Source organism: Haliotis cracherodii, unplaced genomic scaffold, assembly GCF_022045235.1.
Source record: "Haliotis cracherodii isolate W230 unplaced genomic scaffold, xgHalCrac1.p SCAF_13, whole genome shotgun sequence".
Classification (NCBI taxonomy): Eukaryota; Metazoa; Mollusca; class Gastropoda; order Lepetellida; family Haliotidae; genus Haliotis; species Haliotis cracherodii.
Genome location: NW_027266268.1, coordinates 19,386,170 through 19,402,809, shown reverse-complemented (window position 1 = coordinate 19,402,809; position 16,640 = coordinate 19,386,170). Strand labels below are relative to the sequence as shown.

The window sequence follows — 16,640 nt, the reverse complement described above, 5'->3', positions numbered from 1 at the left end:
ATGGAACCAGTTCGGCGGGATCTCGACGAAGTCATTGTATCGCATCCCAGGTTAACCTTTCCCCTTGCTATTTCAAAAACCATACTTTTCTTAGTGTCTGGCAATGTTGTCAACAGCTGTGACTAAACAAGAGCTGACGGGGTCCCGGAGAAAGATTTAATTATCTGATACCAGGACCTGGGCGACATCAGCTGCCTCTGAAGATGGGATGAAGCTGAACAGATAGGTGTCTCACTGTCATTGGTATCTGTTATTTAATGCTGTGGAAGCGAGGGTGCAGGATGTATACTTTGTTCATTTCCTGTCTTATTTCATGCATCTTATGGATAAAAGTCCTACAAATGAAGATCAACACCGATTTTCTGCCTTCCATATTCAGGGATGCGTCACCAAGGTAGGTACTTTTCACTGTAAAATGAAGTCACACGAATATACAAGCGAAATGGACTTTGTAGAAGTGTAGAATTTGTTTGACGTGGGATCATTTTCTTCTCAGGAGGGCGAGGGTTGCTTGACGTTGCATGCTTCACGGGGAGGTTTACCGTTATCCAGTATGTCCTTCACAGGTGGACGGCCGCGGGTTTGTTTTAGGTTCCATCCACTTTGCGCTTTAAACGTTTCGGGGGGATCCTGTTTGTGCTGCACTGGCGCGCGGAAGTTGTGTGGTGTGGCATTAAGCAATTGTTGTTTTGACGTAGCAGCATATCTTTATATGTACGTGCTTCACAGATGGTCGGGGATTGATTGACGTGGCATTCTGCACGTGCTTCACAGAATGGTGAGTTGTTTGACGTGGCACCCGTACGTGCTTCACAGATTGGTGGGAGTTGTTTCAAGTGGCTTTCCGTACATGGCTCACAAAAACAGTTGGTTGTTTTACGTGGCACCCCGTACGTGCTTCACAGAATGTTGGGTTGTTTGACGTGGTATTCTGTACGTGCTTCACAGATTGGTTGGTTGTTTGACGTGGCATTCTGTACGTGCTTCACAGAATGTTGGGTTGTTTGACGTGGCATTGTGTACGTGCTTCACAGAATGCTGGGTTGTTTGACGTGGCATTGTGTACGTGCTTCACAGAATGTCGGGTTGTTTGACGTGGTATTCTGTACGTGCTTCACAGATTGGTTGGTTGTTTGACGTGGCATTCTGTACTTGCTTCACAGAATGTTGGGTTGTTTGACGTGGTATTCTGTACGTGCTTCACAGAATGTCGGGTTGTTTGACGTGGTATTCTGTACGTGCTTCACAGATTGGTTGGTTGTTTGACGTGGCATTCTGTACGTGCTTCACAGAATGTTGGGTTGTTTGACGTGGTATTCTGTACGTGCTTCACAGATTGGTTGGTTGTTTGACGTGGCATTCTGTACGTGTTTCAATGAATGTCGGGTTGTTTGACGTGGCATTCTGTACGTGCTTCACAGATTGGTTGGTTGTTTGACGTGGTACTCTGTACGTGCTTCACAGAAAAGTGGGTTGTTTGACGTGGTATTTTGTACGTGCTTCACAGAATATCGGGTTGTTTGACGTGGCATTCTGTACGTGCTTCACAGACTGTCGGGTTGTTTTAAGTGGCATTGTGTACGTGCTTCCCAGAATGCTGGGTTGTTTGACGTGGCATTCTGTACGTGCTTCACAGAATACTGGGTTGTTTGACGTGGCATTCTGTACGTGCTTCACAGAATACTGGGTTGTTTGACGTGGTATTCTGTACGTGCTTCACAGAATACTGGGTTGTTTGACGTGGCATTCTGTACGTGCTTCACAGAATACTGGGTTGTTTGACGTGGTATTCTGTACGTGCTTCACAGAATACTGGGTTGTTTGACGTGGCATTGTGTACGTGCTTCACAGAATACTGGGTTGTTTGACGTGGCATTCTGTATGTGCTTCACAGAATATCGGGTTGTTTCACATGGCATCCGTTACGTGTTTCACAGAATGTCGGGTTGTTTGACGTGGCACCCCTACGTGCTTCACATATTAACGGAGGCTGTGATGCCATATTATATATCTCCAGAACATAGTTCACACTTTTTTAATTACTCTTAGGGTCTCTCTCCAGAAAGCATTTAATTGTCATATCCGCAGACGTTTATTTGTCTATGTTGCTTTATCATCCCTTAGATGATCTTGATCAGGTCATTTATGACATGAAGCAATTATCAACGGACCATTGGCGCTACTCACGGTTTTACAACCGCTGGTACTGCTGCTGTAGTCGTGTCCTGGTTGACACTGATATGACGAAAAACGGCCTTTGCGATTCTGTCCAATATTCATAGGGTATTTGAAACTGACGCTTATATTAATAACACTGTGACACAACACACCTGTGCTAATTATTGTCCATGTACCTTACAGCACAACCCCTGAATATCCGGGGCAGAATAGATCCTCAGCAACCCAGGCTCGCTGACGTGGTTGATGCATGTCATCGTATCCCAATTGCGTAGATCGATGCTCATGATGTCAGTCACTGGATTGTCTGGTCCAGACTCTGTTATTTACCGACCGCCGTCCCATAGCTGGAATATTGCTGAGTACGGCGTTAAACAATAAACAAACAGAACAAATCTTACAGTACACATACCTTATACTTAAGTATGCTTATTTTTCATATAAGGACTGAGATGTACAACAGTCTCCAACATGATCGGTGGATTGTCATTACCACGGTGGCGCCCCCTACACCGGATGTGCAGTACCTTGCACAAATACCCGGATGGAAAGTGGTGGTGGTAGGGGATAGGCAAACCCCTAACAACTGGTCGTAAGTTTTATAGATAGACATACAGTAACTGCATTCAGGCCATTTGGTTATAGACATGTTTAACATACTTCTGTGAGATAGGTCACGCATGAGCGTGGACGTCATGTGATATAACGTTTCCTTAAATAAGGGCCCGACCATTTGATATACTGGTATTAGGGGTTCCGGGGTGTGTGGAGGGGGAGTGTGTGTGTGTGTGTGTGTGTGTGTGTGTGTGTGTGTGTGTGTGTGTGTGTGTGTATTTTATCGAAGAAAATAAGTTGTCCCTGTACTAAATGCTTGAAAAAATATTTATGCTTCACACTTTTGAAAAACAAGAAAATGTTTGAGACAAACATTACATTGTTGCAAGGTCTATTCTAATAATAAAAGATATATTAAATTATTAGATGTCTGTTTTTCCTTCAGTAGCTATAACCACTTTTAGTCCCCAGACAAAATCACAGCATCCCCTCCAAAACAAACTCCCTAAGCTGGATCAACGTCACTAAAGCCATGACAGAGAAACAGGGAAAGTGTTTTCGCTATAAACGCCGTTTTTGTGTGTCTTTAACTTAAATTAAAAATATAAGTAGTTGTCCCATCAATGTTTTGCGGCGTAGTTATGACATAAGGGAATAATGGAATAATAAATAATAGTTTACTTGTACCGGCTATTTTCAGAGACACATTTTAATTATATTTGATTACAAAATGAAATGACAATTTGATCTCCCTCTCTTATTTGCTAAACGATTGCACGTAAAGCAACAACATGGTCCTGTATTTTCTCATGTTGTGTCCATTAATTCTGGAAAGGGGAAGAGTGAAAACAATCGTTATTTATGACAGAGGTTTTCAAAGAACTTAGTAAGTCATGGGGTTGTGGTAAACGGGCCCAGCACAGCAGTGGTCGTCTCAACAGACACCCAGTTCGTAGGCAGAGGCTGAATATATATGAAAAGTGTGTCATAAAGTCTAACAGTTTAAAACCTGAGAAACCCAAGCTATCACAAACATGTACAAATATGTCCTGTATGACCCACAATCGTTGAAATCGTATGGTGTGGTGACAGTGAGAACTGCTCACTTGTCCCTTTAAGGTCGATTTAACTAAAGGCCATCCAGTTGTTATAATAGAAATGTTGACATAATAGTAATACTTGATAGTTTTGTTTTTCTGAAGCGTAAATTATGGGATCTATACATGCTGTAACATGTATGTACGTCTACCGGGCGGGTGTTGTAATGCAAAAGAAATCCAGAAAATATCTTTTGAACATTGGTAATTATAATGAGCGTCTAGCTGGCCCCTAAAGTAAGTTGTCTAATATCAATAACCATACCATCAAGCGTGGTGTGTGTGTATTTGATGTATTCTTGAGAAGACTAGCGCTGAAATCATTTACTGATATATACATTTCAGTGTAAATCATGCGGTCAATACATACTATAAAATGCTGTTCGTGTCGGTCCGGCAATATGTTGAGCATGTGCACGAATTTAGAAACGTTGTTTAGAAGATTAGTAACGGTTGGATTGTCACTGAGTCATGTAGGCACACCACGTTTTGTAACAACAACAACAAAATTAAGCTAATATCAAGCTTAATGTACAGTAAACTACGTCTATAACGAACTGACCGATATCACGAACTTATGTTTTAGTCTTGGCCATGTGTTGTATATAGGCTAAATATATGCGTAGAACGAACTACGGTTATAACGAGCTAAAAGTAGTGGTCCCTTTGAGCTCGTTATAACCGTAGTTTACTGTATGGACATTTGGTGTGTGTGTGTGTGTGTGTGTGTGTGTGTGTGTGTGTGTGTGTGTGTGTGTGTGTGTGTGTGTGTGTGTGTGTGTGTGTGTGACCATGCGCTGAAATCCTACACTTATTTACATTTCAGGTATACCAACTGTGTGTTCCTCAGCTATGAACGGCAGCAAAGCCTTGGATATGATACAACAAAGATGTTACCAACGGATAGTTACTCACGGAAAAACATGGGTTATCTATTTGCTATTGAGCATGGCGCGAAAGCCATTTACGAGACCGACGACGACAACCGGCCCCTGGATCAACTGGCAGATTTTATATATGGCCCTGTAACCTCTGGTTTGATGTATAATGGAACTCATTTATTCAATCCCTACAGACACTTTGGTCAGCCAACATTCTGGCCACGGGGGTATCCTCTCGAGCACGTCACCGAAAACTCAGCACCCGACTATAACCTGCATGTCTGGAAACCGCCTCTTATACAACAGGGGCTTGTAAATGGTGACCCGGATATGGATGCATTATTCAGGTTGACCCGTAAGAAGAGAAATAGTGTCTTGAATGTGACGTTTGACATAATGGCACCAAACGTTATTGTTCCAAAGGGAACTTTTTCCCCTTTCAATTCCCAAAATACGTTATTTTTCTATGATGCATTCTGGGCCTTGATGCTCCCAGTGACGGTGACGTTTCGTGTGTGCGACATATGGAGAGGTTACTGGGCACAGAGATTACTCTGGGAGATTGGCGGCACACTAGGCTTCATTGCCCCTAATGCTTTCCAGAAACGAAATCCACATTCTGATATAAACGATGCCTATAAGGAAACGGATCTCTACTTCAAGGCGGAAAAGCTTACGCTATATTTGCTCCAATGGTCATGTCCAGTATCCTACAGTCTCTTCGACTGCGCCTTATTATTGTCAGAAAATATGGCTGAGAAAGGCTTCTGGGGTTCTGAAGATGTAGAGTTGACCAAATCTTGGCTGTCTGATTTGACGAAGGCTGGGTACCAAGAACCCAAGAGAAAACCATCCTCAGAGGCAAGCGTTGCCAAATATGGAATGGATCCTGATTTGTTTCATCTTTCTACTTTCAATACATCGGAACAACCGTTAATGGTCCAGTATTCTGCGTTAGGGGAACAACCAGATAACAATAACATCACAAAGAGTAGAATACTTTCCGCTTGGAATGTTATTGCCAAAATGAGCAAGATGTGTCCAGAAACAAACTTCAAAATCCCTGAATTTGCTCACACGGGTAATTATGCACAACTTGACAACATCCTTCTCGTTATAGTATTTAACTTTCCATACTATCAAAATGTGGAAATGTTGGAAACTTTGTATTCTTTACATTTCCCCCAAAGACTTTACTGTGGTACAAATTTGGAAGAATTTCGGTACCAAACAGGGCGTCTTGAGAATACTCTTTCTTTCGTTCAGGTGAAGGTGCTTGAGGGATCTCTCTCGTATAAGTGTGCCATTGCAGCTATGTACATGGAGTATCGTGTTGCTGGGTATTTGATCATAGGGGACGATACGTTACTGAATTCATGGTCGGTGATCAAGACATCATTTCCTAAGGACAAGCTTTGGATTTATAAACCTCACATTAACCTTCGACTCCACAACACACCGAAGCGTTGCTGCTTATTGCAAAGTATATATGGTGTTCCTGCACTTCAAAAATCTTTATCTGAACTTCAAAGTTATGACAGTATCTACACCAGATACAAGACATTTATAAAATCCAATACGGGTTGGTCTGACGGTTTCTTTCAGGCATGGTCTGATATCGTGTTTGTGCCCACATCGTATGTGAAAGAATTTCTACTTATTACGAACATCTTCGCAAAGAATTGGTTGTTTCACGAACTAGCTTACCCAGCTGCATTTTACGGGATTGAAAAAGAAGAGAATATATTTAGCCCTCTTGGTACCTACGTGTGGGGCAGCGACCGGAGCAATGCCACTATATTTTTTAACTCGAGTGAGTTGTTTCTTCACCCAGTTAAACTGGCAAACATAACAAATGACCTCAAGCAAAGACAATTTTATTGTGAGACCGTCTTCCCTCTGATATTATTGTAAGATTTGGGCTTCACACATTGTACCCATGTCGGGAATCAGTGACGAGCGAACGCTTTAACCACAAGGCTATCGGACCACCCCTATTATTTATTGAAAAGATGTTACATATTAATGAAAATATAATCATTATGTGAACATTATGAACCTCCGACACAGATTCCATTGTCTGAATAGGCAAAAAAAGCGTTGCAAATAACCATAGGAGATATTTGCTGAAAGCAGAATCCATTGTGCGATTCCGACTTCATTGCATGTACATTTTTTACAATCAAATAGGGGTGATACTAGGTGTTGGCAAAGTGGTGGGCGGATTCTGTCCCACCGTTAATACCCGTGACAAACACATGCAAAGACAAGTCAAGTGTCAAGTTAAACAAACACGGAATTGCATTAAACGTCATTTTGTTTACGGAATTCGTCGAATTTGGAAATGACTTCCACATGGAATGAATGAATTTCAACTTCATCATTTATAATGCGACATTGCGCTGAGGATTTTAGTACTTAATCACGCAAGTGATAAGCAACTGGATTGTTTACGTAGCTTAACAGAAAAAAACAATGGTGAGAAATGATGACAGTGGAGGAACCGTGAAGCCTTTAACAAGGTGATCGTGTGTGATGTGTTGTTACCGCGTGTGGATTCTAGTTAATAGGGTGATTCTAGTTGATGAGGGGGACAGACACAGTGACATTTGTGCATGAATGGGAATTGCCGCTAAGAAGGGCGTGTGAATATTTGACAAATAAAAAATAACCCAATAATAATAACTCAAGATGTTTCCAATTTATAGTGACGAATTTCATGTGGGTTATTTATTTTAAATGGAAAATGGAAATATACAAAAGATCTTATTCAGTATGGTTCCCCAAAATAATATAAACTAAATCATATTCCGTATTTCTATCGCCATGCGTTTTAGAGCTAACCGAAAGCATAACCTCAGTAAATGGGGTTTTACGAAATCGTGGACTGTTTACCCCAGTTCTGGTCTCTACACTCGTAGCCGTTCAATTTGTAGAGCCTGACGAAACGTGTTTGCGGAGAATATTGAATGTTTTAGATGTGTGGTGCAAACATTGGAAATTAACTGTACATGCAAGTAAAACAAATATTGTACATTTTAGATGTCCTTCAGTGACGAAATCTAATTTTGTTTACACATGTAATAGTAATACCATTGAGTATGTTTAGTGTTAATGATACCTCGGTGTCTGGTTGAAGAAACATCTTGATAGGAAGAAAGCTGACAGAGAACTGTATAAATCTACCAGTAGAGCACTGTCCTTTTTATCTTCTAAGTTTGAGGCTGCTGGTGGCATGTCATATGGAGAAGCAAAATTGAAAAAAAATGCCTGTAAGCTCAATGAAGACAAACTTCTCTTATCTTCTGTCCCTAAAAAGGTAGAAATACTAAAATACAATGATATTTCCATACGGGGAACAGACAGAAATGGAGAAATGGCAATTGGGATGATAGAAATACCATTAATGGTAATAATTTAAGAACATACAAGCTTTTTAAATCAGACTTGACTTTTTAAAAGTATGTTTTTAAGCTTAGATTTAAGGACCGACGCCGTGTTTTAGCTTTGTTCTGATGTGGAAGTTTACCCCTTGCTATAAACTGGACGCTAGTCTAAACCACCAACCCTACTGTGTGATAGAATTTGTAAATACTATTTTAATACTTTAATTATCCGCGCTGTTGAAGATGAAAATCACTTTCTGATATGTTGTCCTTTTTATGAAAATTTAAGATATAAATAATTTTGTGAAGCTTCAAATGTATCCCAGAATTTCTATACTCTTTATGCTTAAGTTATGTTTTATATTGAACTCGGACGACTTACAGTATTGTGTATCTAAGACCCTTTTAGTAATGTTTAAACGATTATTATCTTTTATATGAATTGTCTTTAACAAAGTGCTGAACTTGTTATAGCTTCATACTTTTTATGAGTTATATGTTTTGTATGTTTCCATCGTGTCTCATGAGCCTTATTGCTGGGCGTTAAATATTTTATTTATGTATTGTATATAAATAATTTGTTACATTGTAAGGCGTGACACTGAAATAAACTACTTCTTCCTCTCTCTCTCTCAGTAATTTGCGCAGATTGAAGTTTATCTCATCTTTTTGTCATTAGTACAATTAACAGTTATTCAATAAACCTATTACCATGTTTCGTTATCACATTATTCTTATTATTCTTATGACACCCCTGATCATTGGAGCACAGATCTGTGACAGAGTGAAAGTAATTTTTCACCGCTTTTTCAAGAGTCAACTTATATCGCCATTAATATGTGGCGAATCGGTCTCTGGTCTCCGTACAGAGGTAACAAGCGGACGTTTTAACCACTGTTCCACATCACCGCTGCAATATAAATGTATTATCTGTACGAACAGATGCCATTCTGTTTTTCAAGCCTAGGAAGATCACTCTCTAGTCCACCGACTACACTCTAAGGTATATCAAGTTGTCCACCAACCCTTTATCGCGATATATCGAATGTCGGTTTCAGAGAGTGTTATCCCCGAGCCATGACTAGATATTTTAGATATACAACGTATCTACTTCAACCTATTATGCTCCAAACAGACAGACAGACAAACAAACACAAATATAATATTTCTGATACAAAAATGCAAACACCTTCACCAACTATTGCTTCAACTAATACACTGTCAGGAAATCAGTGAGAAGGAACATTTCCTGTTTTCGAAAGTTAAGTTTGTAAATATATCGTGTTCATTGTGATGAATACTAGAAAACTATTTGAACATCTTTTCACGTACATGTAAATACAATTCAATAATTATATATTTGGCAAATGGATGAATTGTAAATAAACAACCCTCTTTTAAATTGCAATACATATCGATAATTCACATTTTGCTTCATGAATATTATCAATTCGAGGTTTGAAATTTGATAATACCTTGTAGGATGTCCCAGTACTTCCTTGTATATAATCTAACCCTGCTAGGCAGACTATGGTACATGAATCCCAGCTTGTATTCATCACGGACTAAATATAGCACACAACATTACAGGCGTAGAAAAAGGCGTGAACAGTTACCCCCCTTTACCATCCACGCTCATCAATCGAGAATCAAACATCACTTCAGCTGTTACAGGATGAATTGTAGTTCCCGTAACTCAGAACCTGAAACTGTCATACATTTAATGATTGTCTACATGTACATGTGTTCTGGGCTGAACTTCACACTTTCTTTAATGTCTGGAGGCACGGGTGGCCCAGTCGTCTAAGGCGCCGCGATTCGCTGTGCAGAGTTGAGTCCCTTGGGCACGCCAGAAACCTATGATTGTGGTTCGAATCCCGGTTCGCCCCGATTATGTTTCTAGGTTTGTCAGCACCATAACCGAGCTCGTGGGTTTCACCGAAGTGGTAAACGTCTAAGACCTGCATCACTTGGGGCTTTCCTCCCATATTAAGCTGACACGCCGTGATATAACTGGAATACTGTTAAAAGCGGCGTTAAACACAACTCACTCACTCTTTAATGTCTGTGGAATAAGAAATCTAGGTTTTATTCATAGCATAAGAAGCAAATGTCAATGCCTTGATTCATTTATTGCAATTTTAAAGGATATTTTTAAGATTTGAAAAATCATAAAATGCCTAAAAATAACAAAACATTACCAAATTCAATAGGTTGTATGACTGAATGGCTGACAAACTCCCTTGTATCATAATCATGTGTTTTTGCCACAGTTGACAAATACATTATTGTACAATGTTTGTTAGAATGAAAGAAAACAAATTTAGATGAAAAAACACACTATATCTGGACCCAAAAAAATAAGCAGCTGGTGTAGACCTTTGTGTTATGACTTTGATTTGTGTAAGATTATACTAATACATTTTAACACCTATAACTGAAACTATGAGACTACTCTGGATCTTACATCAATGAATTTCTTCATCAAAACATGTATTTTAATGTAAGTTGTAAGTGAAAATCGGGTTAGAAGAGGTCTTCAGCAACCCCTGATTGCCATAAGAGGCGACTGTGCTTTTCAGAAGAGGAAGCTAACGGGATCGGGTGGTCAGGTACGCGGACTTGGTTGATGCATGTAACCGTATCGCAACTGCGTAGATCGATGCTCATAATATCAATCCCTGGATTGTCTGGCCCAGACTCGATTCTTCATATAGCTTGAATATTGCTGAGTGCAGCGTTAAACAACAAAGGAACAAACTAAATTGTGCAATCGACTGCTTTCGACAGAGCTTTCTTATGAATACTATAACTACGCGATAAATCACAAAGAACAGTGAAGAACGATAAAAACATTGTTTTATCATGTCGTCATTTCCAGAGATTTGACCATGCGCTCGCAACAAATTGAACGACGATATTTTTGAGAGAATGGTGTCCAGTCAGTTTTTTTACCCGCATAGCTGGGCAACGTGGATAAACGCAGTGGCCGAACAATCGCATCCAAAAGTGGTAGAGATATGACAATCGGTATTGGGAGAAAAGGTGCAGATAATCGACGTGCAAATTATAAGGCTATGTGGGTAAGACCAAATTTATCCCCTCTGTTCATAATATGGACTTGTCCGAAACTACCGAGGTCGGACTCTATAAAGGGAGTCATCATTATTTAAACACGGATTAATATTTTTAAGGCTTGTACATTTTATTAACATTTTTAAAGAGGCTGTACATAATATTGCTATCTCATATAAGAAATAAACGACTCGTGGCCGTTATTTAACGTACAATAAAACACTGCACGGAGAATAAATCATTCGGGGCTGCGCCTCTCATAGCTTATTCTCCCTGCAGTGTTTTATTGTACGATTAGCAGCGGTCAGGAGTCGTTTATTTCTAAAGTATTGGTCATTAGTGAACCACTGAACTGCTCTGCATACTTAAAAAGCACAGACCGGCCGTAAGCCCAAACAAAAAGACAGGCGCGACAGAAGTCTCTTCTTGTCGATAACAGCTTCAGCTTGAAGGTTCGCGACCGCGCTGATTGGCTGTTAATGTCACGCGACTGCCGTTATAGAGCTGTGACCGTACAATCGGGCCTTATATTAGACGAGTTTGTCCCCTTGGTCGGTATCCAGAATACACAGGTGAGTTTTGGCTTTCAGCAGAGAGTTTTTACGATTATGGAAAGGATTTTGTCGCATTTATTTCCATTAGTGCGTTTTTAAAAAGGCGCTATGACTTGTAATATGCGAGTGTGTGCGAGGTTATTAGTGTTCGTACTCTAAACTTAGACTGACATGCTGCGTGTACAAAAGAAATCATGTACAGATTACAGTTACAGAAAGGCAGTTAGTCGATGCATGATGTCCACATGCATTCATTTTCTATTTTAATGCCTTTAGAAAGTAACGTGAGATGTGATAAAATCAGACACCAGTAGTTTGAATACTAGAGACCCGAGAGTGTGGGAAAGTCCCTTCTAAATATGGCTACAGTGGGGGCAAACCGGTTCTATTTATATGTTTTCTTTTATTCAGCGCGTAGTCAACAGATAATCCAACAAAACTATGAGATGTGTCAAAACAAATAAAAAATTGTTTGTTATGTAATGAATATGCAAGACAAAATACATAATACACCGGGTCCATACCCATACATACCAAAATGGCTAAAAAAGCTCCGATATATACGATATATACTCAAAAATAACCCTAAAATATAACAAATACATTGTTTGGACAGTTTAGAATATGTTTATGAGATATTTAAAAAAAACCTGACAATGTGAAATCGTGGATGTTTAGAAAATGAGTTAGATATACAAACTATCCATACAAGTATACATGTCACATGTTTATGTACATATACATAGTTACGGTCAGGGATAGACAGTTAGTCGATGCATGATGTCCACATACATTCATGTAATACCTTCAGAAAGTATCCGTAAAAATCAGACAGTTTGAATCACGACTGAATAACGAGAAGTCCCTTCTACATATAGCTACAACTGGAAAAAAAACCCTGTTCTATTTTTATGTTTGTATTCAGGGCGAAGTCAACAGACAAACCAATGCAAATATATATCAGATATGCCCAAAATAATAGAAAAAGTACCCGTCAACTGAAATTTGGATGACAATGACTTGAAGTATACATCTTCTTGTTACCCATAAAGATAAACAGTTCAAAAAGCTTCAATACGGGCTCGAAAAACACCCAAACAAAGAACAAATACATTGTTTACATAGTTGGGACAAGGGTTTTAAAATAAAAGTAATCAAATCATGGATGTTGTGAAATTGTTTTCAACACGCAAACACATGAATACTGTTCACGCATGCATACCTGTCACATTTCTATTTAAACTTGTTTAGTCTGCTATGCTTATAATATATAGTGAGTACAACACTGATGTCTGGTACACTAACGTGTATGGATATCATATTGGGTTGTATGCATTGTTTTAAGAATGCACATCCATTCTTTCTTTCATATATTTTGTGTACCTATACAACGACCAAAAGCATTAAACACAGGCAATTTGCTGTCTGCAACATTTCATTCAGCTGCAGTTAACACTAATAATAGCTCAGACGCTTACGAAAGTCGGAAGACAACAACGTACATATAGAGAATCTCATCCTCGTGTCTTTTGAAATCAAATATATCAACACGAGCTTTTCCACTGTTATCAACGAGTGTTGATAAATTTGATATCAAAAGACACGAAGGTGAGATCTTATTCATCATCAAACATCATTCTTCCAACTCTTTCAGTTAGTAGACAGTAGTAAGCAGTGTCTTAAGTGTAAAAAGTACTGCTAAAAGCTTCAGTAGCAGAGCATTAGTGATGACATTTGATTGTGATGTCAGGGTAACCAATGACGTCACAATGATCTGCATAGCATTGTGATGCAATTTCATTGCAGCGATATCTACAGTGTAGATGTCGCTTGATCTCACCCAGACGATATCTCCTGTGGGAGCCAGTTTTGGATGATAAATGTATATAACTATGTTTGTATTTTATTGCTTGAAATGAAGCTTAACGTGCGATAGTTTCATGGTCAAATTGCACCCTATTAGAACGACAAGATCTCCACACATCCAGTCAGATTTACCCCCCACCTGAAACCTCAGAATGCCCCTATGATGTATTGAGTAGTATATACAAACAATGTACTACTTTATTATAGCTGTGGGTGGATACCTCCGATTGTCAGTGGATATGTATAGCTTGACAGTGGTGTCGTTTTATAAATATGCCTGATCGATTAAATACACATGTTTTTTTATGGGCGGAAAGGTTTTCAGCCAATCACAAGAACTCGAACTCACGTTTTTCGGCAAAATAGGCCGACCTAAACATACAGCATATATTCAACATCACCACTGGTTCAAATACGGAAGGCGGGCACGGGTGGCCCAGTCGCCCAGATACGCTGTGCAGAGTTGCGTCCCTTGGGCACGCCAGAAACCTAAGATTGTGGGTTCGAATCCCGGTTCGCCTCAATTATGTTTCTAGGTTTGTCAGCACCATACCCGTGCTCGTGGGTTTCACCGAAGTAGTAAACGTCTGAGACCTGCATCACTTCGGGCTTTCCTCCCACATTGATTAAGCTGACACGTCGTGATATAACTGGAATACTGTTAAAAGCGGCGTTAAACCCAACTCACTCACCTAAATACGGAAGATATTTCAAGCAAAATACAATATGGAAAACTATCTGAAAAGCTTGCACTTATTTGGAAAAATAATGTTTATACTCGCACAAGCAAACTCCGTACGTATAGGATTGTTATTGCTGTGAAAACTATGTCAAGAGCTTTCTGCCCCGGAGTTACAGATCTGCCTTTACAAAATTTAGATGTGGTATTGCACCTTTAAGGATCGAAGCAGGCAGATATATTAATATTAAAGGTTGAGGACAGAGTGTGCTTTAATTGTAATGACCATCTGGAAGATGAAAAACATGTTTTATTCGAATGTCCACTATACGATGATCTACGTTCCACATTATTTACGGGTATAATGGCTAAAATGTCCAGCTTTTTAAACCTATCAAACAATGAGAAATTGTTTGTCCTTTTAAACATGGGGTAAATGCCACTGCCAAAACCTGTTTTTTTAAAATTTCAACGCAGAAAGCTATTGCTATATGGGTAAACCGTTTTTTTCAGTATATATCATCGAGTTATGTGTATCGTCTCTCATAGCTTTATATGAGTGGCGCTGTATTATTATTTGTATGTATAAACGTCTATTTAATGCATGTTTTTTTATGATGTACAGCGGCGAGACGAAAATAAAATATCTGTCTGTCTGTCTGTGACTTGTTACACAGTGAATGAATAATTATAAAGGAAAGCAAATACTTTACACGCTTCACATTACCAAACAAACCAATTGTTACGGCCGAATCCTTTAACTTGTAAGTACAAAGGGACTATCCTCACAAACATTAAACGATATTTAATATGGATAAGTAAGTGAAATGTTAAAGGAATGATGAATTTGAAAGCTTTAGATAATTAAAATGATCATCAACTCAGAAATAAATAAAGTAATAATTAGAAATAGTTGACAGCCTAAGTATGGATATTCAATTTGCAGGCAGTACCGCTAAGACAGCCGATGTAGTCGATAATCAGTAGGCAATTGCTTCCATTTTTGTACCTTGTGAAATCAAGATTTAAAAAGTTGGAAGAGCATGAAAACAAGAAACGTGTGGCTTGTTAACCTTATTATTTGTAATGACATTTCAGGGCTTTTTGCCTTTTCATCGGGTAATCTTATCACTTTGCAGAGCTTGTGATTTCCAAAAAAGAATTTTAGTTTATAAAACCGTTTGCATTTTCATTTTTTAGGTTTTAGTTGGCGAGTAAATGGCCGGCAACATGGACAGGTCCCCTGATGTTGAGGGAAGATACAATCTGTCCAATTGGATAACGCAAACAATAGTCTCGAATCAACCTGTCAGCAGTGCCAGACAGGAGGCGATCAGGCAAATGATCTATGACAATTTAGAACAAGCAGAAAAGCGATATCGGACATTTATTGAAGAGCAACTTGCAGCGGACAGAACCGATGAAGAAATGAAACGTTGTAATTCTCATATGGAGGATTTTTTGACACAGTGTTTCCGACAAAGACATTTGGAGCTGTTTGAAAAAGGTAGGAACCTATTGACTTGTTTCATTGGTGGCATTCTTCTGTGCCAAAGTGACAAAGCACGGGTTGATATTGGATTCCTAAATACATGCAGTTAAATTAGCATTAAAACGTTGTACACATTGGCTACCAGTGAAATGTATTAGCTATAATATTTAGTAATGTTAAAGGATGAACACTCGCTCAAGTACAAATACATGCGTATACTAAACAATCAGAAATCAAATAAGCGTGGGAAACGCATTTCCTATTTGTAACTACCTTTAATTAAAGATATACTGACAAAAGAAACGCAAAAGAAACGTCACCTCAAGTAACATTGCATGAAAAGTTGTCACTTAAATATCTGGGTAATTTTTGTCAAAGTTTCTAAAATTTAACATTACCTTGTCCAGAAAAATGAAATTTGATGATGAAAAAACAAAGCAGATGACAATAAAACCGATCGCCCAAACGCATCACGGCAACGGCCATGGTAACCCAATGCATGTGAGTTCCGTGCAAATTGAAATGCACATGCGTTCCTCCATTTCTTGCCTTATAAAATTCCACCCAGATCGGATAACATTCATTCGTTATTGAATTGCTACCACATGCCAAGATGGACAAGAAATCAGCGACACCAAGCTGGACAAACTGCCAATGCATTTCAAGTCCACGTAAGGACAATATACAGGCTCCAGCAACGGCACCAGACCACCAACAATACACATGACCGACAACGTAGTGGAAAACCAAGGGTCACCCGACGTAATGATCGTCAGATTGTGCGACAGCATCATCAAGATCACTTTGTTACTGCTGTGGAAACTACTCGACAGACCATGGGGACACACCAGCGACACATTAGTCCGGACACCGTGCG

The 16,640-nt window shown here is 39.2% G+C and overlaps 1 protein-coding gene across 1 annotated transcript; it reads left to right on the top strand.

Moving 5' to 3' along the window:
* The first annotated feature begins 341 nt into the window (after positions 1 to 341).
* Positions 342 to 5,991, top strand: LOC139458503 (uncharacterized). Its single transcript, XM_071239940.1, has 4 exons — positions 342 to 394; positions 2,624 to 2,770; positions 4,657 to 5,792; positions 5,978 to 5,991. Exons 1-4 carry the CDS (start codon positions 342 to 344, stop codon positions 5,989 to 5,991), a joined length of 1,350 nt encoding a protein of 449 aa, XP_071096041.1.
* Positions 5,992 to 16,640: the final 10,649 nt, after the last annotated feature.